The 27,966-nt window shown below is 39.3% G+C and overlaps 1 protein-coding gene across 1 annotated transcript in view; it reads left to right on the top strand.

Annotated features, from left to right (window-relative positions):
• PKN2 (protein kinase N2) overlaps positions 1–27,017 on the top strand; it is a 55,200-nt gene extending 28,183 nt beyond the window's left edge. The window contains exons 3-22 of the mRNA XM_082054690.1: positions 3,493–3,644; positions 9,224–9,341; positions 10,843–10,988; positions 11,081–11,294; positions 13,751–13,936; positions 14,209–14,318; positions 16,095–16,238; positions 16,368–16,443; positions 16,753–16,927; positions 17,200–17,329; positions 17,768–17,904; positions 18,004–18,079; positions 18,167–18,258; positions 18,947–19,123; positions 19,701–19,763; positions 19,866–19,942; positions 21,320–21,462; positions 22,789–22,896; positions 24,442–24,522; positions 24,603–27,017. Of these exons, the coding sequence (XP_081910816.1) occupies positions 3,493–3,644; positions 9,224–9,341; positions 10,843–10,988; positions 11,081–11,294; positions 13,751–13,936; positions 14,209–14,318; positions 16,095–16,238; positions 16,368–16,443; positions 16,753–16,927; positions 17,200–17,329; positions 17,768–17,904; positions 18,004–18,079; positions 18,167–18,258; positions 18,947–19,123; positions 19,701–19,763; positions 19,866–19,942; positions 21,320–21,462; positions 22,789–22,896; positions 24,442–24,522; positions 24,603–24,806 (2,609 nt within the window). The 3' untranslated portion in view covers positions 24,807–27,017. The remainder of the gene's footprint in view (positions 1–3,492; positions 3,645–9,223; positions 9,342–10,842; positions 10,989–11,080; positions 11,295–13,750; positions 13,937–14,208; positions 14,319–16,094; positions 16,239–16,367; positions 16,444–16,752; positions 16,928–17,199; positions 17,330–17,767; positions 17,905–18,003; positions 18,080–18,166; positions 18,259–18,946; positions 19,124–19,700; positions 19,764–19,865; positions 19,943–21,319; positions 21,463–22,788; positions 22,897–24,441; positions 24,523–24,602) is intronic.
• The last annotated feature ends 949 nt before the right edge of the window (positions 27,018–27,966 follow it).

Below are 27,966 nucleotides of genomic sequence, written 5' to 3'. Positions count from 1 at the left end.
TCTGCTTCATAGAAGTGAAGTAAAGGTGGATAGGGAGGTGAGATGATAGAAGAACCTTTGAGGGAATTGAGGAGATCAAATAAAACCTGGAGAACATAAAATCAGAAAGGCTGAAGTTCATGCCTCTTCTTCCATTGTCCTATCTAGCTCCTAAGCTATCCACTTTTACATCAAATTTGATTTAGGGGTCACAAAGAAAGTAAAAGATTTTGTTTAAGAATATGACTAGTTCCACAGGAGACTGCGAGACACTTCTGGGTTGGTGGGCTTTTTTGTCCTTGCAAGTGACTAGGTTATACTGTCAAACACCAAAGTGTCCGTGTAAGACCAGTTACTGGAAACTGGTAGAGGTAGTGACCAAGTGAGCAGAGGTAGTGACTTTATAGACTCCACCTACAAGGCTCATATTGCAGGTGCTGGGGAAGCAGCCCGGCAGCTCTTCCAGCAGCCTGCGTGTGTGCTAACAAGCCGCACACACCTCTCTAGTGTTAACCAAAAATATTCATAGTTGTTCAGTAAAAATAACATGCTGGTTACTTGAAATGAAGTCAAGTTCACTTACAAATACATCTTGTTACTTCACTTGATATTCACTGTCAATAAGAAAATGCCCAGGGGTGCTAATCCGTGCCCCAGGAAAGCTCTTGCTGTCCTATGCAAACCTGGACTTGAATGCATCCAATATGGCAAGTCTTGTACCGTCCTTATTGACCAACAGATGTGGCAAATGGGAGAATCTCTTCCCCGGTCCCTAATTACCTTGAGTGAAGTATCAGTTTGGTATGAGTACTTAACTCTTGTTTTACTTCAGGCATATACATAAATCCCATTGATTGCAATTATATGGATAAATTTATTACTTATTTATTTGTGTATGACAATGACTAAATGTCTCCAGATGAGTTGTGAGCCCCTCTGTATAGCACTTTACACAAACAGATCAGAGATAACTAGCCCTACCAAAGTGATTACAAGCTCAGTAGACATTACAAAGAGAAACAGCTAATACTATGTAGCTCATAGTGCTGCTGTGAAAATTGTCAACGCTTTCCATAATAGGACCAGTTTGTCTGGCTGACTTAAAATTTTAATCTGAATCCTTCTATAAGAAGCTGCCTCAGGCTGCTTACTGAATTGTAATGGGGTCGGGGAGGGGAGGAGGAGTCACTTGGAAGTCAGTTCTGAAAAGCTGTTTGTAAACATTTTTGTTTTCTTTAAAAAATAAAAACTTTGTTAAGAAGCTATATTGTTCCATATTTGGAAGTTTAGGGAGCAGCTATTGTGCCTGAAAGCAAAAAGTGATTTCTACCTAGCATTTAGTCCATACTGCAGAAAAGTCTCCTTTGCTGCTGGTTGCTACCAAAGCGGATAGTGGAACCAGTTAAACTAAGTGGTAGAGGGGAGTTTAGGTCCACAAGTGCAGGCCAGCTCTGGAGATGACCCAGTTAAGTGATGTGGTTACACCTTCACAGTGCAGACACGTAAAGGGAGATAATAACAGCTGCCTGGGCAACCTGAACCGTGGTATCTCTAATTAGTCCTTCATTTGCAACCTGAGTGTTGTTTTAATGCAAAAGGAGACAGCTTGTGTACATCTTTAAAAGCCATGAAAACAGACTTCAGCAGCACCACCGTCTTCCCAGGGATCATCAGAGGGCTAGGATCCTTAAGTGGTAGAGACCTGCGTCATAAATCTAAAGTTGGTAAATATTCATTTTTTATGATTAATCTACTTTACAAGAAGAATTGACACCGTGACTTTCAAGTTTCACATTTAATCTCATTTTGAATAGATTACTAGGTGAAGATGAGTGGAATGTGAAGACACAAGTGAGAGGAAAGCATGTTGTTAATCTTTGTTTTATTAATAACAGATTTAAGGTAAAGCTGTTCAAGTGCGATGTTTCACAGAGAAACCAAGCCAGAACATTGAGGAGAGGATGAAAGACAAAACACATGAGGAATGGCATAGATTTTTTTTTTAACATCTGGTATTTTCTCTGCTACCTTTAAGTAGTAAGCATGCAGTAAGAGTCGTAAAGTAGCTTGAAATGAAGAGTGAATTAGCAGCAGAGGTTATTAAAACTTCTCCTTACATGAAATCTGTATGTAGCCTCAGCAAAGATCACTATTTAGGAGGAAATTAGACAGCAAACTTCTAAGTAAAATGTCTTAAATCTCCAAAACTAGTTGTCAGAAGCTTCCGTGGAAGAAATATGAAATGGCAGATAAGACACCTCCTCCCCATGACACCTCATAATTAATCATTTGTAAGTTACTAGTGCAATGCCTGTGTTTCTAATAAGTAAGGATTTCAAGAACTTGATCCATCATCCTATTTTTAATGTAAGGAAAATTAATTAAAATGGAAGAAAAGACTGTACTGTTGGTATCAGGTGAATATGATGTTCTAGGAGACCAACTAATGTCATTTGCGCTTAGAGAAGGTATTCTCTCCGTTCTTAGGGTAAAAGAAATCAGCAACGAAAAAACATTATTACAGTGGACATAATTTATCCTCTTACAAAAACTTTGGAAGAGAAGCCGTTGGGGCTGTTAGGGAACATAATTAGCTGAAAGGACAGTCGTGTTGGAAATAGTTAAGCACAAGGAAATGGTCCAGTGGCCACTTACTTTTAGTTTGCTTACAGCTCTTGTTGCAGAAGCTGAAATATGAATCAGTGGTTAATAGACTTTTCTGGAGGACAGAAAAGTTAAGGAGTTTGGCTATATAATTTGATTGATAAAACTAACTTACATTCCATTAAATTCATCCAGCAAGATGGAGATATAAACACACTAATATTGTCAAACGAAAAAGCCTTATCCTTCCCATAGATCACAGTTGTTCAATAACCTGTCTGCCTATATATCCAATTATCCCAGGATTCTGTTGAGATTCCAGAGTAAAAATCATTCACCTTGATGACTAAGGAAGAGGCTCATTTTATCTACTCTTAATTTTGACACAAGCAGCGTTCACACTAGAATTGATGAGGATCTACTTAATATCTCTATTTAGAGCACGCTCATTAGTATTGAACATTCTTGTCCATGTTAGTTTGTTTTAAAAACACTTAGATTTAAAATCAGGACTGTAAGAAAGCTTAATAGAAACTGCATTATGAATTGACTCAGTACATCTCAGAAGAAATAAATCTCCTTTGAAACGAAAATAGACCTAGCTGTGAACCTGCCTGTTTTACCACTCCCGGCAGTGATTCATGGGAATTAGGGCATGTGTGGGAGTCACTGGGCTTTCGTGAGGCTTTTCATGTTAAGGCGCATTTGCAGTGCTGTTGCAAAGCAGCTCTGGACAGAAGGGTCAGTCTTAATACTTAAGTATGATGTTCCAGCTTTGTTTAATCTATAACTTAATAGAATAGAAAACTTCAGGGTATTTTGGGGGGAGTAGCTTGTTTTTTGGGGTGTCTTGGGTTTTTTTGTTTTTTGTTTTCCCTGCACACATTACATCTTAATTTTAATTCACAGATTGTCCTAGGACTCCTGATACTCCAAACAGCGATCCTCGTTTTTCTACTAATAACAGATTGATGGCCTTAAAGAAACAATTGGATATAGAACTGAAGGTAAAACAGGGAGCAGAAAATATGATACAGATGTACTCCAATGGATCTTCAAAGGTAAGGCTCTGGAATGCTTAAAGAACATGAAATTATTGTGGATTTTCTTATTCCTATAGTGTGAAAGTACAAGACATAAACTATGCAATTTCAGTGGTTTTTGTTTGGGGTATATTTTTGTTAAACAGCCATGTCAAATCTGCAATGAATTACTGTACCATTTTTTACTGTGGTTTAATACCTACTCAAGTGATTGTTTTATCAATTTGTCCACATGCAGTTCAACCTAAATGACAAATCCGGCTTACTAAATTTAGTACATCTAGTAATCTTTGATCATGTGTGATTCACTTAGCAGCAAAGCTCAGTTTGATACTGACTGATGTCCGATGCTTTTCCTAGCTCCACTTAAAAAAAAAAATCCATTAGTTTAAAGTTGTAATGTGCATGATAATTACATAAAAGCTAGCATTGCCAAATATGCGTTTGAAATGGTCATCTGGTTTTAGTTGGCAGTAAAAAGATTTGTACCAAATATTTATTTTAATAAGATGTGTATAGTATTCTGATAGAATTGTTATAATCTGTATTAGTACATATGCAGATAAAATACACATAAAAATACTGTTCTTTTTTTAGCAGAAGGGTGGTATTCTAGAGGTAGCACCTCATAGCATCAAGCTGAAATTAAAAATAAAGCCACATCTATTTCTAGATCTGATTTTTAAACACTTACTCACTTGCCTTTGCTCTTGGTAGCACCAAAAATTCTCCAAGGAGCGAGAGTAAGGAGTGTTTGCTAACCCCTAAATGAGTTTGACTTACTACACAATCTTAAGTATCTAATAAAATGCATCATACACTAAAAATTCCTTATCTCAACTGAAAGACAAGCTAAACCTTTTAAATGGGGGTGGGAGAAGAGTATAAGGGAGTTATAGTTGTCAAATGAGAAAATGAAGAGGGGGGGGTTCCTCTATTTACCTGCCCCTTCATTAGTTACTTATTTCCTGTTCTTTCCATGTACTTTTACTAAATCATTAAGGAGATGAATTTTCAAGCTAAGGGGAAACACAATCATAGAACACAGAAATAGTATCTAGCAGCCTGGTTAGATGTTCCTGTGTCCAGACAACAGTAAATAAAATTTAAGTGCTTGAAGTTCTTAACTGACTGACCCAACAGCTAGCTAGGTCAGTACACTCACTAAAAAACAGTATTTGCCTTGAACAGTAGACATCTGGGAATTGCGTTGCTACCCCTTATCATGGAATCATAGAATAGTTTGGGTGGGAAGGGACCTTCAAAGCTCATCCAGTCCAAACCCCCTGCAATGAGCAGGGACATCTTCACCCAGATCAGGTTGCTCAGAGCCACATCCAGCCTGGCCTTGAATGTCTTCAGGGACAGGGCATCCACCACCTCTCTGGCCAACCTGGGCCAGTGTTTCACCACCCTCATTGTAGAAAATTCCTTCCTCGTGTCTAGTCTGAATCTCCCCTCCTTAATTTAAAACCATTACCCCTAGTCCTATCACAGCAAGCCCTGCTAAAAAGTCTGTCCCCATCTTTCTTATAAGAAAAATGTCCCCTTTTAAGTACTGAGAGGCCGCAATCAGGTCTCCCTGGAGCCTTCTCTTCTCCAGGCTGAACACCCCAGCTCTCTCAGCCTGTCCTCACAGCAGAGCTGTTCCAGCCCTCTGACCATCTTGGTGGCCTCCTCTGGCCCCTCTCCAACAGGTCCTTGTCTTTCTGTACTGAGGGCTCCAGAGCTGGATGCAGGACTCCAGGTGGGGTCTCACCAGAGAAGAGGGGCAGAATCACCTCCCTCGACCTGTTGGCCACGTTCCTGTTGATACAGTCCAGGGTACGACTGGCCTTCTGGGCTACCAGCGCACGTTGCCAGCTCATGTCCTGTCTTTGATCCACCAGTACCTCCAAGTCCTTCTCAGCAGGGCTGCTCTCAGTCCCTTCATCCCCTAGTCTGTTTCGATATTGGGGGTTGCCCTGACCCAGGTGCAGGACCTTGCACTTGGCCTTGTTGAACCTCATGAGGTTCACATGAGCTCACTTCTCGAGCTTGTCCAGGTTCCTCTGGATGACATCCTGTCCCTCAGGCATGTCACCTGCACCACTCAGCTTGGTGTCATCTGCAAACATGCTGAGGGTGCACTCCATCCCACTAGGTCATTGATGAAGATATTAAACAGTACTGGTCCCAGTATGGACCCCCGAGGGACAGCACTTGTTACAGGTGTCCATCCAGACCTTGTGCCATTGAGCACCACTCTCTGGGTGCGACCTTCCAGCCAGTTCCTCACCCACCGAACAGTCCATACCTCTCTAGTTGATGCTAACCAGAAAGTGTTGGAAAGGAACTCCACGTTTCTGAGTGAATCTCTGCTAGGCACTCTGAGTCAATTCTGTAGAGTATCTGCCTGCTGTATGACTTTCTTGTACCTCACAAAAATGACAGCAAATGCTGATCACTCCCTGAAAAATGAGTTCAGACTGAGGGACTGTAGGTGCCATCAAGCTCATTCTGTCCCAGCAGCAACTTTGTTGATCCAGCTGGTGTTTTGGTAGCCTTGTCGGAAGTGCCCTGTAACCTGCCAGCCTGGGGCAGATGGAAGAAATATCTGGAGTGCACCTTGTGACTAAGGGCCTGGGAATGCTGCCCATGCACCACAGCCTGGAAACCCTGGAGTCTACATGCTCTGGGGCCATGTACTTAACATCAGGTACACTTAACAATAATAATCAGCTGCCCCAAATGGATCAAAAGATGTACACATGAATTATGTTCCTAATAAACTCTCAGTAAGTAACTATATAACAGCCTGTAAAAACTTTACTAAACACTCAAGCTTTAATATTAAACATAGTTAGCAGGCTTTGATCAGACTAGGTAGAGAGGTTAAATTCTGGCTTGCATTATGATTGAGGCGTGTAATTAAAATTGATGATTGAATCTTGTATTTGTAATCGGTAAATGCTTTAAATAAGCCTACCAGCTTGGCTGTATATAGTAACTGGTCTGGGGAGAGCCAGCTGGAAAACACGAAAAGCATTGCCAGCTGCTTCAACAAACAGGATGGAAATGGTGCGTATTCACTCTCATGTTCTTAATACTCAGTAGGGAGTTAATTTTGCAGGTTTAAACTGTAGGCTTCAGCATGGTGACTACATTTTAAAAAGCAGAGCTTAAAACAACTCAAGTGTCTGGATGAGGTGGGCAAAAGGGGTAGAAAATTGCCAGTTTCAATCCAAACCCAGTAATCCAGTAGTTCTTTACAAAGTAGTTGCAGTACTCTCTAAAACATGTTAAATTCTTCCATGAGCTTGATTCAAGTGTACTATATGATCTCATTTCATATTTGTTGTATTATTTTCAGACCTAAATTTAATGAAGGGAGATCATCATTTGTTTCTTACAAATCAAAAAGCAGTTTGTTAATAGTAATAAACCCATCATCGTGTGGGAAGGTTTCCCTCTTTGTACTTTCTCTACTTGCTTGAGTAGCATTCAGCTCAACCTATTTGGAGTTAAGTGTTTCTGAGATATTGATCGTCTTTCCTTGGACTTGTGTGGATTCCCTGAGATCCCATGACAGCTTCGCAGATCAGTTTTACAGGCACTGTCAGTTCTTCTGTACTCGGGAGGAGCCTTGAAATACTTTGTATTCAGCCTTCAATACTAAAAGAGCTGCTGAGTATAACATACCCATTTTGATTCCGAAGATGGGATTTTCTGTCTCTTGAAAACATAAGGATATCTCTATAATCCTGAATTACTGCTATTTTATACGTTGAAGGGCTGATGTTGCTGCTGAGCAAGTAAATCCATTGCAGTAAGAAGATATGAGGGACAATCGAGCAGCAAGATCAAAGATAAGATAAAGGTGAAGATACAGACAAAGGAACAACGTATTTATACATCAGAACGATGCATGGCTAAGGTTCAATACAGGATTCTAGAGCTGCTTGTAAACTGCACTTAGATCCCGTGCTCTGCTGTAGATGGTGGTTATTTCGGAAGCTGACATTCATATTTGAGACGGCATTCATTTAGGAAATTCAGTGTACTCATTAAATAGTTGCGTAGCTAAAATGGCATCTTAAAATATTAAAACTAGTGGTATCTCCCTGAAATGTTGATTAAAATTAGAACCAAGAGTTCCGAGACTCTGGTACACAGCGTGGGCACAGTTTCTCCCCATGTAGTCAAAGCCTTTTCATGTGTATATCTTGGTATATGTACCCCGCAGAACACAGGACAGCATTAAAATATCTGAGTAATATGTTAGACACAAGCTCATAGTGGAGCTCTACGAGGGTAAATCTCTCTCAGCGTGCTGATTTTTCTCACAGTATACTTCGTGGTGCCAGTATTTCTAGCTCTGGGTATCTGTGCTACACAGCAGTTCTTTGTCTTGGTTATGGTAAGGGCAAGAATTTAATTTCTTTAACTTCTTAAATAATCTAGAACTTCATTATAAAATTAAAAATATAAGTATAAGCCATGTCCATGGGAAAGTGACTTATTAATGAGGTTATGGAGTGGTTACAAAATGAGTTAACTAAAATACCCTTTGGGCTATAACAAGTGTGATACCCGTCTGTGCTGACTGCTATTAATTACGTTGATTGATTTGCTCTGGAAGAATAGACTGCCTTGAATTTTCTCATACCCCTTTTCTTTTGTTCTTACTGCAAGTCAGATGACACTTTAAGTTACCTGGTAATTCCTGGAACAGTTAGAGAGAGCCGTGCAGCAGCCGTAGAAGCACATGCACAGCTCCACATCCAAGAACCATTTGAGAATCCACCATAAGTCAGATCTCCAGTAGCTGGAGGACAGAGGATGGTGTACCGGAGACGTGTAGCCGGCTGGCTGCGCTCCTCACAATGACCTGGCATTACAGTTAGTTTGAAAGTTCACCTTCAGGAATGTTCTCTGCCAAACTGCTTCTCGTGTTACTGCTTTTGAAAACAAAAATTGGTTAGCTTGGTTTAGTTAGATGCAAAGAACTGTACTTCAAGTTGCTGATGAAGCAACCCTCATATATTATGTATTAATGCAAAAAAATCTTCAGCTTTGTTTTGTTCAGAAAAACATACTGCAGGCTTTTTTATAAAGTGCTATATGTGGGCTAACTTTGTACCTCTAATTTCCAGGTTGAAAATCAGCACAAGTGAATTGGTACAATGTTTCTTATATGGATTTAGTTTAGCAAAGTTGTCTGTTAGAAAAGTTCTCATCATACTTGCAGTAAATTTGAGTCATTCTACGTAGGGCAGAGGGATTTTGCACTTAATGCCTTGTCCTTTCTTTAGTACCAGTTTACAAAACGTTAATCTACACATGTAATGTTGCTAGATCATGCCTCCTTTATTTAGCTTTAAACAGATACAGTTTCCATGGGAGTAGCTTGTGGCTTTAATCATCCACACTATGTTTCTGTCCTAACCACATTAGGATATCAGTGGAAATTAAGTTAGTAGAATTGGTCTGCTGTACTACATGAACTATGTAGATTTAGTTCTTGTTCCCGAAGTATGTGGGTTTTGAAGTTTTCAATGTGTTTTGTTCCATAAAGAGTTTACAATTTTAACTCGTTTGTTTGTTTGTTTGAATAGGATCGAAAACTTCTTGCCACAGCTCAGCAGATGCTCCAGGACAGCAAGACAAAAATTGAAGTTATAAGGATGCAGATTCTTCAGGCAGTCCAGACCAATGAATTGGCTTTTGATAATGGTGATGAAGTAGAAAGGAAATAAGCATTAATGTCAGAATGCCTTGTAGATATGTACCCATCTGCACACAGAGTTGTCATGAATTTCTTGTAGGGATGTGAGACAAAACTTACATGAACTGAAAATAATCAGAGACTGGCATAGCATTGCATGTGTTAGGATGCCAAATGCATCTGAGTTGAAGCAAAAATATCTTAAGATTAATGAAGAGAGATATACTCTTCATCATCCTTTTCATACCTAATGCAGTCCATTTTTGCTTTGTGGTCTTCATTCTCCCTTCATGCATGGTTTCTTTTGTCATGACAATAACTTGTAATTGTCTTTAAAGCATATAATCTTTTCACTATCTGACACAGGTACAAAGCCTACTTGTCAGAGTTAAATAGATTGACCTTATTATTACTAATGGGAGCAAAAATGGAGGTGAATTATTTTGTCTTTATGGGTATTTGGGCTAGATTGTATAGTAAACAATTATTTTAAAAACAAAACAAAACAAAATCAGTGTTTTTAAAATGACCTGACTTGAAAGGTCATCCTGCATTTCAGAAGTAGTCTTAAACTTGCATTTTTTTGAAATCCTTTAAATAATCATTAAAAAATTACACCTCAGCTATAATAGCATGAACATACTATAAAATTGTGAGCATATCGGTACATCTCTAATTCTTGAACTTTATTCATGCATTTCTGGGTATTGAAGTTGTATGATGGTGCTCATAATCAGAGCCTGGATGTATCCTAGATAATGAAAAATATGTATGTGTGTTTTGTTTCATGTCGTGTGGGGGGTTGGTTTTGTGTTGGTTTCTACACATGACACTTCTGGCACTTTTTAACACCCCATCTTAGCACATGGATTATGTATGTTAGCTGTTCAAAAGAAAAAGAAAAGTGTTCAAGGCAGAAAGGGCTTTCAAATGTCTTTTCCTGTTCCTTCTACTCTTAGAGCTTTAGACAGAAAACAATACATCCAGAAAACTTTCCAATTCTGTTTAGGAAATCTAAACACTGTAAGAAGAGGACATGAGAATGTTTAACCCAACCATTTGGGGACGGCAGCGTGTGGGACCTCGCACAGTCTCTCTGCTGGCAGAAGCCATATTCCCTGGGATTATTCGCTGGGATTTTGCGTAAAGCAGGAGAATTATCAGAAACTGATCTGGGATCCCTTAGCTACAGAGCGGTTTGAAAGATAAATCCTCGGAGCATGGTTCAGAAATGAGCCAGTCTCAAAATGTCCTTCTTGACAGCCGAGTGACGTTTGGGGGACTGGGTTTTTGTCCTGTACCTCCCCTGAGACATGTTTTTTCTTGCATCCTCTAGCAATTAGAGCTCTTCAAGGAGTAGTATTTGTTCATGGGATTGGGGCCCTAGTCAATTATTTCTTCCTTCAAGTGCAGATACTTAAAATTTCACTGTTGCTTTTGTGACATACTTTTTATGATGCTTTTTTTTTTGGTCTTCATTGAAGTTTGTTTGTTTGTATCTCCTTGCAGCAAAACCTGTGATAAGCCCTCTTGAACTCCGAATGGAAGAATTACGGCATCATTTTAGGATAGAGTATGCTGTAGCAGAAGGTGCAAAAAATGTGATGAAATTACTTGGATCTGGGAAGGTCACCGACAGAAAGGCACTTTCAGAAGTAATTTACATTATTACGATTTCTGGTACTTTATTTTAAATGTTCTTTCAAGAAAAAAAAGTTAAATACTTCCCCTTTTTTATTTAAAAAAGGCGCAAGCAAGATTTAATGAATCAAGCCAGAAGTTGGACCTCTTGAAGTATTCACTGGAACAGAGATTGAATGAACTTCCTAAAAACCATCCCAAAAGCAGTATTATTATAGAGGAGCTTTCGTTGGTCTCTTCACCCACATTAAGTCCTCGTCAAAGCGTAATATCTACTCAAAACCAGTATAGTACACTGTCCAAACCAGCAGCTTTAACAGGTATGGGTTATAGAGATTTTCCTTTTATTTTATGTTTTAAAACAATTATTTAATGCCAGCTTTCTTTCTTTCTGGACATATTTCATTGCTGTTCTTTTACTAGACAAAGTAATCTAAAATTACCAAGTGTCTATGCCCCCAAAATTGCAGATCAGTTTATTTGATTTATTTGGTGACCTTTTTAGAATCCTGTTGAAAAAGTGAAATTCTGGCCTTACGTTAGGTCACCGTGGAACAATATTACTAACACCTCTCAGTTTTAGATTGTCAAGCACTTTAGAAGGTAAGTATCATTTTCCCCATTTTACAGATGGGGAGACTGAGGTGCAGAAGGGTTAAGTGACTTGCCCTGGTCATACAACAACTCAGTGGCAGAGCAGGAGACAGGCACCCAGCTTTTCTTCCACTGGAGCGCACTGGCTTCCTAGATTGTGAGACTTACGCTACAAAACGTGTTATATTTCTGAATGAAAGGGGGGGGTCCTACCAAACCTGCATGGCACTATTGAAGCCACTGTTTGTTGGTGTGAATTGTCTTCCTTGCAATTAAACATATATATATATACAATTTTTTTAGAGACTTAGCCTACTATGGGAGAACAGTACGTTTATATATAAATATAGACTTAGGAATTTCCCATAGTTTGACTTCACCTGGAATTGTTGTCCTTCATTGGAAGTGAACTGTTGGAAGAGATGAGCCAGCCATGCTTTAGCAAAGCTCTTAAATACTTTCGACTACTTGGGGATATGTTGCTTTACTAAATTTATTTAATAAGTGGTCCTATAAGATTTACAGAGTAAGTTTATTATAAAAACAATCTGTAATTCAAATGTTACCTTAGTTATATGTGTATAACTGAAACCAGAATTTAGTTTTGAAGTACTGTGGGGTTATATTTTAGAACAAAAAGAGGAACTCTTCTGCCGTGCTGCAATAATAATAAAATGGAGCGAGTCTACTTGTCTTCCATTTTGGTTCAGTAAGACACGTAGCAAAGGGTAAAAAGCATCAGGACCTCAGCCAAGAGGCCTTGTGAAGTCACAGAGTGGTGCGGGGAACTTCTTTTATCATGTGGACTCTCAAATGATCAGTGACCATGGGCAGGAAGTAACGTGTCTTGGTTTTAAAAACAGCTTTTTTTGTTTTCTTTTTTAAAAATTATTTTCCTGTAATACATAATCATGGGTCAGAATCTTTACAGTGACATAATTCCTCTCTAATTGTGATTTTCTCATACGTATGAATAGTTTCTAATAGAAATTGTCAAAACAGAGCTACATGCTTGGGAAGTTCTTAGTAGTTTCACTTTCGTATTAGCTACACAAAGAACATTTGTACTGAACTGAATTTCAATGAACAGTGTCTTTGTGTTTTGCCTTTAACACTTTGTGAAAAATAGATCAGTGGTACTGTTATACTTTTTAAAATACATCAACAGAATGTCCTGATATGCATCCAGTCCTGATAAAAGATTGTAGCCTTTCTCATTTTTTTTTTTCCCAAGCAGAGTTTGGGAATGAGGTATTATTCTACCTTTTAACCTGTTTCAGGATCCAGTAGCATCTCTTTGTCTCATGACATAATACTTACCTGTCACTTAGAGCTGTGAGTTCCCTACAGGATGGGTTTTCTTCTCAGACTGGTTTCTTTTGTCTGCTCTGTGGGCTTATAATGTTGCCAGACCATTTTTAGGCCAAGTCTGACTTCAGTTTCTGTTACAGAAGAGTACTTCTGAGTTTCAGAGTTAACTACATTTGCTGTCAAAAGACCACTGCATTTAGGGACTGCATTTCTAACTGATAGTATGGTTATGAACTGGCTAATTTTGCCACTTCTTATAGTTCGGTTTGTTGGTGTCAGCAGTGTCACAGTTTTACAGATGCTATCATACAGGATGAGGTAAGCCTACCCTGCTTGTAACCATCCGTGGTATTCAGATGTTTCTGTGCTGCTGGAGGAAACTCCTAAATTAGAACAGCAGCCTCCATGCCTCATTTGGTTAAACATGTCGAAGGTTTTGAAGAGTAGCTTCTTGTCTCAGCTTTTGTAAATCCAAATTCAGGCCAGTTGGAACAATGCAATGATTTTAAAGTATGTACTAACTCAAATTAGACTTCAGCATGCAGCAGGCAAATGTGATTTTTGAATGTCTCAAACAAATTTGTAGTCTCAATAGTCAATGTGTTCATTTTAATTACTGAAGTGATCTATCCAATATTAATTGGTTATAATTGTTATTGTCCCATCTGCAAGACCCATCTTTCTAATAACAAACTTAAGATTTGTCATCTTAAAGTATGCCATTAAATCTGACTCTTGATTTCATGTGATATTTCTGTCATACTCTGTGGGGTTCAGAATATGAGCTATTGCCACAGATCAATCATTGCTCACTCACTTCGTTTACTTGAGAACATAAATCTTTGATAGATCATTGTCTGTCTTGTTCCAGGTACCCTGGAAGTCAGGCTAATGGGCTGCCAAGATATTTTGGAAAATGTCCCTGGTCGATCAAAAGCCACATCGATTACTCTACCTGGTTGGAGTCCAAATGAAGCCAGATCATCTTTCATGAGCAGAACCAGTAAAAGTAAAAGTGGGAGTAGTAGAAACCTTCTGAAAACCGATGACTTGTCCAGTTCAGTATACTCTTATTTTTATGCATATCTTTTATTTACATGATGTGGTCCGTAATTTAAAACACTAAATCGATTTGAAACTTTAAACTTACCTGTTTCTTCATCTGTCACATTGTTTAAAAAAAATAAAACCCCCCACAACCACACTATTATGCCCATAAGAACCAATTAAATAAGAGATTACATTTTGAAGGGAAGCTTACTGAAGATTTTTTTATTTGTGGAAAATCCTCTTAAAGATTTAAACTGAGTTTGTGTACTTTACTTACAGATGAAGTCTGTGCTGTGCTGAAGCTGGATAACACTGTGGTTGGTCAAACCAGCTGGAAACCGATTTCCAATCAGTCATGGGATCAGAAGTTTACACTGGAACTAGACAGGGTAAAAATGTGGTGTTACTTTATTAACATCTATAGTTGATTTTTAATTTCATGTTGCCTTTTTTTTCCTCTTGTTGTGATTACGTTCAAATTTCATATGTGCAAGTATTCCTATCCTTAACAGAATGATCTCCCTGGGGTTAAGACATTATGCTGGGCTGGCATTCTAGAAATTTTACGTTTTCTGGCCTACAAACTGAAACAATATTTTTATCCAAGATCTAACAGTTAGCATCTTTTTAGCCTGTGATAGATTTTTATGGGGAACATCAAGTAATCATTATTTATCAGTAAATTCTAATGTCAGATAGTTTGAATATTTTGGTAAAGCTATGTCATAGAATTTTTCAACTTCTGTACAAGTTTTCTTATGTGAAGCTGATCAGTTCTTTGGTGATAATAAATTAACTAATAGTTCCTTCCTAGAACTTTAAATGTTACTTGGAGGATCCAAGTATCTGAAATGCTGTTTCTTTCCTCACACCTTTGGCAGAGAATTCATGTTATATAGGTTTGATCAAGTATTTTTCTTTTTAGATACCTGATAGACATAGTATTTTAAGATACAAAGATGTTTGGGGTTTTTTTTCCATCAGTGTTTAAAATAGACTGAAAATTAAACTGTTTTTTAGGACCCTAAATGTTATCTCCAGTATATATTTAAAACAAATGAGGGGAAAAAAAGCCACCTTGCTGTGTTAGTCTTCTCCCCACCTCAGCCCACCACGCCAAGCCCCAAAATAGATTCATTCTATCTAGGAAAGCAACAGTCACGGAGCTGCGGGTGGAGAACTTGGGTTCTGGTCAGGAGCAGTGCAGAACAGAACTAGCAGCTGGGAAGTCCTGAAGCCTTAATTATTCTCAGATTAAGTAGTCAAGGTTTAATAGCTGCTCCTATCAGCCTCGTCTGTGGCATGTTCACTATTTAAGAACTCAGTATTGGATGGTTGTTTTGGTGCCAGAGCAGGACCCTGCTTCTGCTGGGCGAGACTACAAATCCTTCCGTATTTGATGTGCACATTTCACACCCCATCGCGGTTTTAGCTCTTGCTTCTTCCTAACTTTTATTTCTTTTAAAACCTACAGTTATCATACCAAGAAAGTAAATTGATGCATCATGATTGAATTAAACTATGCTAAATGAACTTACAAACATCCAATGCTGCTGTTACTTTATATTGCAGGATTTTTTCCATGTTGTAACAAGCTTTTGTAACAAGCATATAAGACACCCTAAGAATATAAATCCCACTGGCAAGATATAGCAGTGGTTCTTGTTAAAGTTTTTGGCCCCTCTTCAAGACCATGTTACAAAAACTATTTCTAGAGATGCTGCAAAAGGCTTGCATCATTGTGTGCATACAGGTACTAAAACATCGCTATGCAGCTGTGAAATATAATTGGTACTTGGAAATAACTAGTAAAGCTGAGGTTTCTAAACACGCGGGAAGATTTGTTATCAGATTTTGAGCTAAAATATCTTGAACTAGCGCTGTTGTTAGACTGAATCAAAAAGTCTGATGACTGTTCACGACTTTCTCCTGCTCTTGGGGGAATTTACACTTATACTTTTATTTGGAGGCAGGAGATCCCACCTGAACTGCAGTGAAACGCTGCGATCATGGCTCGGGGTGGCCGCTGTGCCCTGGCTGCTGCTGCTGCAGCAACAGTTCTGCATCTGCATCCTTGAGCTGCTGGATCTCACGATTGTGCAGAGGTGACTCTTGCAGAACAATTACTAACAAGTAATTTCCTGTGTATGTGTTTCCTCTCTTAGTCACGTGAATTAGAAATCTCAGTTTATTGGCGTGACTGGAGATCTCTGTGTGCAGTGAAGTTTCTGAGGCTGGAAGATTTCCTGGACAACCAGCGCCATGGCATGTGTCTCTATCTTGAACCCCAGGGCACACTGTTTGCAGAGGTAAGAATGGTTCTTTGAACCGCTTGAGCCTAAGTCCAAGTACTACATTGCAGAATAGTTTTTCTTAAACTTTTAAGAATGGATTTTATTCTGAAACTTGAATTCTAACACACATTATTTGAACTTCAGGTTACGTTTTTTAATCCAGTTATTGAAAGAAGACCAAAGCTCCAGAGGCAGAAGAAAATTTTTTCAAAACAGCAAGGTAATTGTTTCATATAAACATGAAAAGCTTAAAAATTGTACAGATCTTTGAGACCTAATGTTTTTCTGAGAATAAAGCTGTTGATAATGAAGGATTCGGCATTGCATTTAGAAATGTTTTGGTTTAGAATTCCATATTATGCGTTAACATTTAATAGCGAATAATTAGGACTTGCTAGAGAATAAGACATATTCCATTTATTCTTCATGAACTATAAACTGATAAATGTGAACTTTCTTTAATTATAGCTTTTGGTAATAAGTAAGGAAATTGCTTGCACTCTATTTTCTTTTTTCACAATATCCACAGGCAAAACATTTCTCAGAGCTCCTCAAATGAATATTAATATTGCCACTTGGGGAAGGCTGGTAAGAAGAGCTATTCCTACGGTGAATCACTCTGGCACCTTCAGCCCCCAAGCAGCAGTGCCTGCTGCCGGGCCCGTGGTGGATGCTCACATTCCTGAACTGACCCTGCCAGCCAGGTACACAATAGCTTCATTCTTAAGGTACTTGCAAGACCAAAACTTACAGCATGATGCTTATGCCCTAATGTATGTTATGTATGTCAAATCTGTTTCTTCTGCAAGGTGGCAGACCTTACAATGTTTTAATTTTGGACATCCATTTTACAGGCAGATATACACACACGAGATTTGTTTTAGGAGAAATCTGTGTAATGTTCAGTTTTAAGTTGGTTTTGTACTATTAGAACAGTCTCTGCTATACACTGAGGAGTTATTTCTTTTCCTGCCAGTGACTCTCCTGTAGCCAAATTGGACTTTGAACTGGAGCCCGAGCCTCCACCTGCTCCACCCCGAGCATCTTCCCTTGGGGAAATATGTGAATCTTCCTCTGAGATAAAGGCTCCTGATGTGCCATCTCAGGCAAGTAACTTTTGGGCTATACAGTTGAATAAGGTTGCAATATTGGCATCTTTATGATGGATTTCTTCCCTCATATTTCAGCATATGCTCCCTTAACTTACACATATAGAACTGTAATGCTCTGATTACTCTTGATGGCAGTTTCCACAGTTAGTGTGTTTAACAATCCATGGCATTGGTTCCTCCACAGAAAAAAAAGAAGCCCCAAAGCATTAGACTATTCAGGAGAAAATAGTTTTGTTAACAAAGAGCAGGATGACTGCAGCAATAGGTTTCATCAGTCTGTTAAAAGCTTGCTTGGCTGTATCATCTTGAAGTACATACCCTTTTAGCGTAGATAATTCTTGTGTTGTGGATGTCATATGCTTATAGTAAAATTTCTGCATTCATTTGCCTTTGCAATCAGTTTTACATTTTCAGACTTCTTTTCCTTCACAGGATGAAGTAACAACTTTTGATTTTGAAAATGGCAGAAACAGTATTGTCCCGAAACTCCAGCCTGAAATAATCGGTGAGCCTGATGCTCCCCATTCAGACATAAAATACACCAACACCCGAGAGCCTGAAGATAGAAGGTAAAAATGCAGTGATTTTGCTGTCGATTTGAATAATGTTTCTTAAAGTTAACAAACTAAAAGATATGTGACTGGGTATTTTTTTTTTTATTTATGTAGGTCACAACAACGATTTCAGTTCAGTCTCAAGGATTTCAGATGTTGTGCTGTACTGGGCAGAGGACATTTTGGAAAGGTAAATGTCAAAAGGCTGTATCAAATGTCAGGGCTATATCCAAAACTGGATATAGCTCTTAAATGAACCACTTCTCTTCTGTTTTAGGTGCTGTTGGCAGAGTACAAAAACACAAATGAGATGTTTGCTATCAAAGCCTTAAAGAAAGGAGATATCGTCGCTCGTGATGAAGTAGACAGGTCAGTTTGTAAAATACAATACATGGATTCCATAAATCACTCATGTTTTCTTCCTGCATGCAACACAATGACCTCCGCTGTGGTAATTTTTTTAATCTTTTTACCCTAAAACTGAGACATTTCCTTTGCTTGGATGTGAAGCAGCAGTTACAAAACCATCTAGTTTTAGTGCAAGAAGGTGTTTGTACAGCTGCTTAATAGTAACTATATTCTTTGAACTTGCAGGAACAAAGTTAACTGTTATGAATAAGCTACAAGTTAACCAATTGGCTTAAGGAGAAATAATGTGGAATTACTGTAGATAGCTGTCTATAACATTGTTACTGGTTTTCTACTTTATGTATTGTATAGAATTAAAATAAAAATGGATGGAAGCTGATGTTACATGATACCGATGTGTACTTAGTGCAAGTCTGACTATTTGGAAGGAAAATTAGCAGGGCACAATTTTCATGGACTGCTAGGCTTCCTTTTTCATTTGTGCAAGGTAAATGCAACTTCATGGAAACCCTGGCATCAGCTTAATGTGTGTGCAAATATGAAAAGCTCTCTCTTGGAACAAAAAAATGTTCTTATCCTGAGGAACAGAGGGAAAAACTTAAGGTACAAATTCCCAATAGTGTTTGAGAGTGGAAAAATTGTGGTTTAGAATTAAGCTTTAAATGTTTACTGTTTTTTCTGTTTGCAGCTTGATGTGTGAAAAACGAATATTTGAAACTGTGAATAGTGTCAGACACCCCTTCTTGGTGAACCTTTTTGCTTGTTTCCAAACCAAAGATCACGTTTGCTTTGTAATGGAATATGCTGCTGGTGGGGATCTGATGATGCACATTCATACTGATGTCTTCTCTGAACCAAGAGCAGTGTGAGTATCCGGCCCTTGTTGTGCCATTAAGTGAAGGGCATTTTGTTCAGTGCATCAGAACTAAGATCTTTATCACCACATGCCTCTGCATTATGTCATTTCAGTAAATACTGTTTAAGTTTTTAAAAGGGTCAGAGATTCTAACTGGTTTTGTTAGAAGAAGACATATGCAGGTTTAATGTGCCTGAATCCACATTGAATTATATATAAATATTTAATTTTTCTAATATTTTTTTTTAAAAAAGATTATATTAAAAAGCTAAATGAAAAGTTAGAATAGTGGACAAGGCTGAACAAGGAAAGAATAAGGCAAATCAGAAATCATTCAATGCCATGGCAGTGGACACGACTGAAAATCTATCCTCAGGCTGAGCAAACATACTACAGCTTGAAAACTCCAGGTGTAAGGATTTTTGCCATCTGGCTTTAAAACTATGACCTTGTATAAAACTAATCTGTACCTGAACAAATAACTGGTAATCTTCAGAGGATAGTTAATAAAACAGATCGATAATGATGGATTTCACATTCTGAAAAGCAAGACTAAAATCCATTGAAACTTTAACTTTTTCAACAGATTCTATGCTGCATGTGTGGTTCTTGGACTTCAGTATCTACATGAACACAAGATAGTGTACAGGTAAGCAGTCACTGAGCCATTGCCAGCAGGTGAATTTCAGCTGTTCTGGATAGTACTGAAGAAACATCAGTGATGCAATTTTGTTCTCAAATGTTCATTTAGAGATTTGAAGTTGGATAACTTATTGCTGGACACAGAAGGCTTTGTGAAAATTGCCGACTTTGGTCTTTGCAAAGAAGGTAATGGCCCATACATTTTCTTTTTAGAGGAATTCCATAGTCTGTCTTACTCTTGACTGTTTCTTGAGACTTTTGGACTGCCAAATGTGTATAGTGTATACTTATCTGGTATCATTTGAATGAAAAAATACATCTCTGTGCAAATGTGGAGATAGGAGAAAGTTCCTTAGTAGGGAGATATCAGGAGCATCTGAGCACAGCTCTGTTGTTTTTTTCAGTTGTGAGCATCACCTGTTGTATTTCTTACCTGGTTATATCTCTGCTCATCAGTAAGACATACTGCTGCATTTTACAAGGTAGCAGAAAAAGCATTAGGTGTTTTTCCGCCATTCTAAACATGTTGACAGTGTACGATGAAACCAAGTACCATTATCATCCATACCTCACTCTTACTTTTTTTCTAAATTCATTATCTGCTTTTTAAAATCTGAATTAGCCACAACTCTATGTATATGGAAATCACATGCAAAGTGCTGAAACAGAGAAATTTACCCCAAAAGGGAAGCTTAGATGCTGGGAAGTTACTTTCAAGCATCCCACAAGCAACTACTCTTCAAATAAGACATAAAATAGAGGTAGCAACTGAAATTGTGGTGTCTTTCTCAAACCCCATTGCAGGGGAGGCTCTGGAAAGGTCCGTTTCCTTCTCCAGTTTTTACAGCCTGTCCTCCCTGTCTCTTCCTTTTAGCCCAAGAGGGAATTCAGTGAATTCGGTAGGTGTTCAAACATCACTGTTGTCTTTAGTATCCATGGGCAAGTCCTGTGACTTTGACTACAAACAAATTCCATAGATGCCAAAAGAAAATGAGGACAAGGAAAGCTCTTTGACTTACTGACTACTACAATAGATGATTTTCTTGAGCTTTCTGCAGCACCTCCACTTGTAGCATCACATCTGTCCTTGCCATGCTGATATCCCAAACCGTGCCCCTCTTGCAAATAAATAGCCAGGGCTTATTTTGCTCAAAGTTGTTTGATTACACTCCATGTTCTACTTTACATAGTTTTGCCACTACAGAAGCAGCCATAGCAGACATGTTTGACTAAACCAGTGTACCACATTTTCTTCTACTAGCCATTAGAAATACAGCATAAGATTGTTTGTATCTTTCCAGTCACAGATATCTGGGTGACAGAGGTGTCACTGGAAGCTTCATTTGGTTCATTGCATATAGTTAGGGATAGAAAAACTTACTCCAAAGCCCACGTGGAACAAGAGTGTGGAGGGAAGAATGGGGGAATGTTTTACCTCATGACCTGAGCCTCTGGAACCACAGCATTGGCTGAAGTTGCTCTAGGGGAAGTTTTACCTGCTGGAGGAATAGTTTGTAGAGGGCAGAACATACTGCTTGCTTTTCATTCACTGTAACTTTTCAGGAATGGGATTTGGAGACAGAACAAGCACGTTCTGCGGCACACCGGAATTTCTGGCTCCAGAGGTGCTGACGGAAACTTCCTACACAAGGGCTGTAGACTGGTGGGGTCTTGGTGTACTTATCTACGAGATGCTAGTGGGGGAGGTAAGTTCTAGGAGGATGCAATTGAGTCATCAAACTAATATATGTTAAAAAGGTTACAAAACTCAAGGTACCAGCCTGTCAACACTTAACATGCCCTGCCTGTCACAGTGCTTGTATATACAGTATGTACAGGCATACCCCATTTTACAGCGAGCATCTCAATGTGTTTCATCAAGAAAAGGAACTATTAAATACCAAGCAGCTGCCTACCTGATACTAGCAGCTGTAAGGCTGTGGAAGTTGAGGAGTCACGTCAGGAGCTGGAATTATCAGCAGTTGTGGAAGTGAATGAGGTGTAGCTGGTCCAAGACTTAATCTCTACTTTTTTGTTTTCTTTGGTTTTTAATTACATCATTATGCCTTAAATCAAATTACAGTAACAGCACATTAATATCAGTGTCTCTAAGCAAGAACATGGCACATCTGGTTTTGGAGAGCTCTGTTTCCAGCCAACATCTGTTAGTGTCAAATTTGGATGTGTACAGCTATAGCACTCTGCTGCCTTCAAATGCTATTGGAGAGAAAATAAACTCCTTAACTCCCGTGGCTTGAATGGAAGTGAACTTTAATGCATACAACAGAATAGTAGTGAATGATTCTGCCAAACGCAATGCTGTCTACCATTTGAATTACACACACCCTGAAACAAAATGCCCCAGTTCCTTGTAAATGAGCTGGTATAAATAAGTTACTATTGAATAGTTATTTACCATTCTGTATATTCCTTTACCTTCCAGTCCATTTTGTTACGGTACCTCCCAGGTAGCACAGCGATGGCTTACATGCTAAAAAACAGAAAAATGGTAGATTTGCTCATAATTTTGTTCTTTTTTTAAAAAAAAAAAAAGATGATAATTCAAGTTCTTTCACTTCCTTTAAGGTAAAAAAGACAGACAAAAAGCTTGTAGGGTGTCACCTGCGTCTGTCAGGCCACTTCAAAACAGTTTGAAAACCCTTAAGCTGTAACATGCTAAAGATATTACAAAAACAATTCAGTCTTGGCCGTGTTACTTGCGAATGGCAGCTGTCCCAAAGAAGAGCTGACACGTACTTTCCACATTCCCAGTGTATCTTGTGTCAGAGTTCAAAGAAGATCCCAGTTTTAGATGTTTTTGCTCTAAAAGCACGTTTTTAAAGCATAGTCCTTCAGTAAGAATTAAGGGATAATACCAACGGGCCTCGCTTTTCTCCTACAGTATCTGTTTGTGGGAAAAGGAAGACATCATTTCAGAGTGTCTAATTCTAAACTATTAGCTGAATGTATGCTGATTGCAACTGTGATTTTTAAGCCTGTTTAATAGCATTTTTTTATTACTTTCTTTATAGTCTCCCTTCCCTGGAGATGATGAAGAAGAGGTGTTTGACAGTATTGTAAATGATGAAGTAAGATATCCACGATTTCTGTCTACAGAAGCCATCTCTATAATGAGACGGGTAAGAACATAATAATAATAATAATAATAATAATAATAATAATAATAATAATAATAATGTTACAGTATTCCCCTCTTACTGTTTCCTCTCCAGCGTTAAGGAAACTAATTACTTTTGTGAGGAACAAAATACTTTCAGAACCCATGCTTTGTATTATTTTTCTACAACTAAATTTCAGACTAGCTCCATTTATGCTGTGCCATGCTGCCCGTCCCCTTGAATGAAAACTCTAAGTGCCATTCCACTTCATTCAGGAGCAAGTTTTCTTCTTAAAACATAAACCACTATTTTCTGCCTTAACTAAGTTTCCTGGTCGTATCTAACTAGAGGAGGTCAGCGCTTTCTTCCTAGCAGAACACCGCTGCATTGACCTACTTGGTAGATTAACATTGTCACATGAGTATTTTAATTCAAAGACTTCTAAATCTTTCTGGTTTCATTCCAACTGGGGCCAGGAACATGGTACTCATGGCATCTGCAGTCCCATTCTTGGCAAAGAACAGCTGATTTTGTTTATGATTGTTATTAGTGCTATTCCTTAGCATAATACCTCTACTTACCTAAAGAAGCAGCTTGAACCTGAGTTAGAAGCTTATCCCAGTTTCTAGAAAGGCATCTGCGGGAGGTGATTCAAAGCCTTTGGCAGCAGCCTCTTCGCTTAAATGCCTGACACCCAATTCAGCAACGTGCTGTAGCATGGAAGTTAAAGCATGTCACAGTAACTGCCGAGACATAAGTACTTAAATAATAAAGTATTCTCTAGCTTAAAATCATTGCTTACTCCCAGGGAGTGTTTGTCTAGAGAAAGAAGGAAGAATACAGTTTCAAGGCAATACCTGGGGAGGGTATTTTTACTGTGAAAATTATCCTGCCACTATCCCGGGGGGCCAGGGGGCAAGTACATGGCTTTTGTGCTTGCAGTTCACTAGTTGTAGCTCTGTGTGCGCTGTTCCCATCTGACAAATCCTTAGGTAATATAGTGGCCATTATTTGTTGATGGCTGCACCATGAGTGCTCAGCGCCCCTGATGCCGGGCGCTCTGCCCAGAGCAGCACGGTCCACAAGCGGGAGCATCGAACTGCTGGTGTCAGCCACCAACTCTTTTATTGGGCTGGGTGTGGAAAGCAGCAGTCAGCCCTCTCTTGGTAAATCGACCGCTGTGAAATAGCTGGGCCGAGCAAGGAATACCGGCTTACACAAATTCTGTATCCTCACCAGCAAAAAACACTTTTCAGTATCTCTGTGGGGAACATGAGCTGCACAAATCACCTCAGGTACCAAGACTTGGTACCAGAGATGTGCAGCGAGACAGGCAAACCTGCTCCTGGTGGAACTGTGCCAGCGGGTTCACACATCTCTACAAGTTCCGGACAGCTGAAGGTGTGGCTTTCTCTTGCTTTGAGGACCAAGACTTTTCTGTCAGTCAGGCAGTATGAATTTGTCCACCTGGTCTTGGCATTGGTTCTTACACAACAGCACTGGTCCTGCCCTAGTTTCTCCCTCTACCTCTGAATTTTTGCACTGAAATCTTGCATGTTTTGTCAGCTGCTACGAAGAAATCCTGAGCGGCGTCTTGGAGCTGGAGAGAAAGATGCAGAAGATGTGAAAAAGCATCACTTCTTCAGGGTGAGTACAAACTAATATTATTTCTAAGGAGACTAAGGAGTAGAGACAGGAAACTAAACATGAGTCGGTTTATTTTACAGCTAATAGATTGGAATGCTTTACTGGCCAAGAAAGTGAAGCCTCCTTTTGTACCCACCATTAGAGGACGAGAAGATGTTAGCAATTTTGATGATGAATTTACCTCTGAAGCACCGATCCTCACTCCACCTCGGGAACCAAGGATACTTTCAGAAGAAGAGCAGGAAATGTTCAGAGATTTTGATTACATTGCTGATTGGTGTTAACTTCCAGACACTGTGAAACCCCAGCTGACTGGCTCACAAAATGCCTCTCTCAGAAGAATACCGACCCTTCAAATGCTCTCTGTGCCACCTCTAGCTTCTGGTTTTTTTTAAATCACATGAAGATCCTTTTAAGTACTGTTTTAACACTCTTGTGAAGAGTGGCCTCTTTGTATATTGTTTTTTATCTGAGCACTGGAAAGCAGGTCTATGGAGTTCTTAAGCTGGGTTGGTGAATCCAGGCTGTACTAAGCTTCCCACACACGGGCGCATGTGGATCTGTACTGTTTCTCTCACGCTTCTACAGCAGATAACATCACTTTTTAAAGTATCTGCTTTAAGTGGGAAAAGCAGCCTTTGAGCTGGGTAATCCCTTATCTCTGCTCAGCCACAGCGGAACGGAGTTTGGGATACTGATGGCACTCATGCAGAGCATGGTTCTAGCTGCAGAAGGCAAACGATTTCAGTTAAATATTCTCTTGTGCAGTCTATAAAACAACACATTTCTATGTACACCTTCATCTTGTGTTCTTAAAATAACGGTATTAAGAACAGATATGCCTTGTTTTGTAAATTTTCTACGGTATTTATTAGGAAAAACGTTAAATGCCTTGCCTTTGAGATAACAACTGTGTAAGTGCTTCCATTACAAACAAAAATCCAGAAACATCCGGAAAGTTTACCAAAGCCACTTGCCAAACAGTTTTGCCTTCAAGCTTTTTAAGCACGGCTTAAAACCTGGGTTGATACAAAGAATGTGACAAAGGTGTTGCTCAGTCTAACCACAAGGAGCAAAGCGTATGCATTTCCCCAGCCCAGCCACTTCTGTACTCAACCTCACGCCTTTCCCACTCACCAAGTGGACAGATAAGTCACCCCAGTCCGTATCTAACCACCTAGGTCAGCCTGTATCTGCTGTACAATATCATATCACTTTTAGAAAAACGTGAGGATTTTCAATGTTATACATGCTGTGAACATGTATATTTGGAAGTTGTAATGTATTCTTATGTCCAGGCAAGTAATTTAATTCTACCACTTCATTAATTTTGCACAGTGGCCAAGCAAATGAGATAGAACTCTGAATGAAAAAAATATTGGTAGACATATAGGCCACTGAACTCCAGAACTTAGATTGGCAGTTACCAAGGGTAAAAGCAATACGTTGTAACAGAATGTATAAATACTTTTTGATAAAAACTGTGTGTATTTTACAAACCCCTTAACACTAAAAGCTGTACCTCAAAAGCTGAAAAATCATGTAGACCAAACACTGTGCATACTTGTAAAGCAGGACCTGGTTTTGGCACCTGGTGTTCTGTGGGCAAACATGAATTCTTGGAAAACGAATTTCCCACATGGTCCTTTGCTGTAGCACCACACGGAGCTGATCGCCAGTGTAACCTCACAGGTCCATCCTGGCCAAGAGTTCGCTGTTCATGGGCTGAGACGGTGAGAATCAGCACCCCAATGAATTCAAACCTGGTAGTTTTACTCATTGGAAGGAGAAATGCAAACCCTTTGAGTGTGCAACACTGAGGTGGTTGTTTCCAATCATGACGCTGGGCAGATCTGCAGGGTCAGGCACAGGAGAGAAAAACAATGGTCCATAGGTCTAAATCAGGAACCCCCCCTGGAACGCAGAGGCAGCTTTACTGGCTCTACAAATCATGTTTGGCAGAGTGAGTCAATATTCAGCATTGCTTGTCTCCAGATTCTAATTAATTAAGACACAAATGATGTTCCTGTATCTAGCTGAAACCAATACTTTTGAGGTACAGTCAGCTCACCCTTTTCGGTTCCCAAATATATATATGAGCATCTGACAGGGTGCTTAATACGTATGAAAGTATCCTCAAAAATACCTTTTTGTAACTACATCTTGTACAGAAATCTTTTTTTAATCTAAGTAAATCACTAAAAAAAAATTAAAAAAAATTAGAGGGCAGGGTATGTTCACCCAGTTAAGCTGAAAGAAAGCACTAATTTTATCTCTGTAGTTTTTTAAATATTTTTAGGCAGATTAAGATTTTAAACCCTAGATTGTAAATATATTTTGCTATACTTTATCTGTATGTGGCTGCTCAAGCACTTTGTAAGGAAATTAGGATATTTTAGAATGGTACACTATGCATTAAAATGAAATGTGCCTTTAACAAATGTCATTCTAAGTGTTTGCAGTCATTAATATCACAAATTAAAGTTTTAAATAGAGTAATTTGTAAATCGTGTCCCAAACATGATTTTTGTTGCTTCTTGAAGTGACTTGTCATGTTTTCTCCACAGGTAACTTCAGAAAAGAACTTGCAATCAGGAGGGGATTTACAGACACCCAGTCTCTTAGTGGCAGTTCACTGTACTTCCACTCCTGTTTTAAACAATCAGACTAAATCACTAACGCCAAGCATACCTTTTCCAAGCTGAAGGGCAGCAGCCTCCTCTCGGCTGCGCAGGCCTGAAGGGAGCAGGAGACCACAGCTGTTGAACTCTGGCCAGCATGGGTCAGCGTTCTCCCTCCACAGGCTCAACATTCCCTCCCCTCCTAGGTATTGCTTCATTATAGTCTCTTTCCTCCCCCTGTTAAACAAAAACCTATACCCAATCCACAATGAGCTGCTTCCTCAAGCAGAGAATGAAGCTTTCTTTTCTGAATGCATTTAGAAATCTTTTAAGAACAACCCAAAATTTCACATGAGACCAGTGCCTGGAGGCACAACTTCAATACTCAACTAAGCAATCACTCCAGAAAGGGCTGGCTCCAGCTGAAGACAGAGTTTTAAATATCTAGTCTAAATTGCAGTTGAATTACCATGGGAAGTGCCTGAAGATAGCAGCGCGGCGCTTTGCTGTGCGTGGGGAGCGCATCCTGCAGTGCTCGCGGCTGCTCCCAGGCCGCTGCACCTCCCAGCAGCGACACTCGCGCTGGCAGAGAACACAGAACCTGCACACACCTGAACTGCAGCCAGTCTCCTTGCTTGCACTTGAGGCTCCACTTGTCCTTTGCTACCGCTTGGCTTTGGGAACACAATGAGAAAGTAACTGGCCAAAGCAGGCTGGAAGCTGGTCCCCAGCTCACCAGGGGGGAGTCTCATGAGTCAGTATCCAGCTGACAACTGCAGGTGACACTTCTCGAGGACAGAGGCAGTGACAACAGCTGCAGGAG

This window comes from Streptopelia decaocto (genome assembly GCF_964273445.1).
Source record: "Streptopelia decaocto genome assembly, chromosome: 5".
In the NCBI taxonomy this organism is placed as follows: domain Eukaryota; kingdom Metazoa; phylum Chordata; class Aves; order Columbiformes; family Columbidae; genus Streptopelia; species Streptopelia decaocto.
The sequence above is the reverse complement of the archived record's forward strand: the minus strand, read 5'-3'. Positions and strand labels throughout refer to the sequence as shown.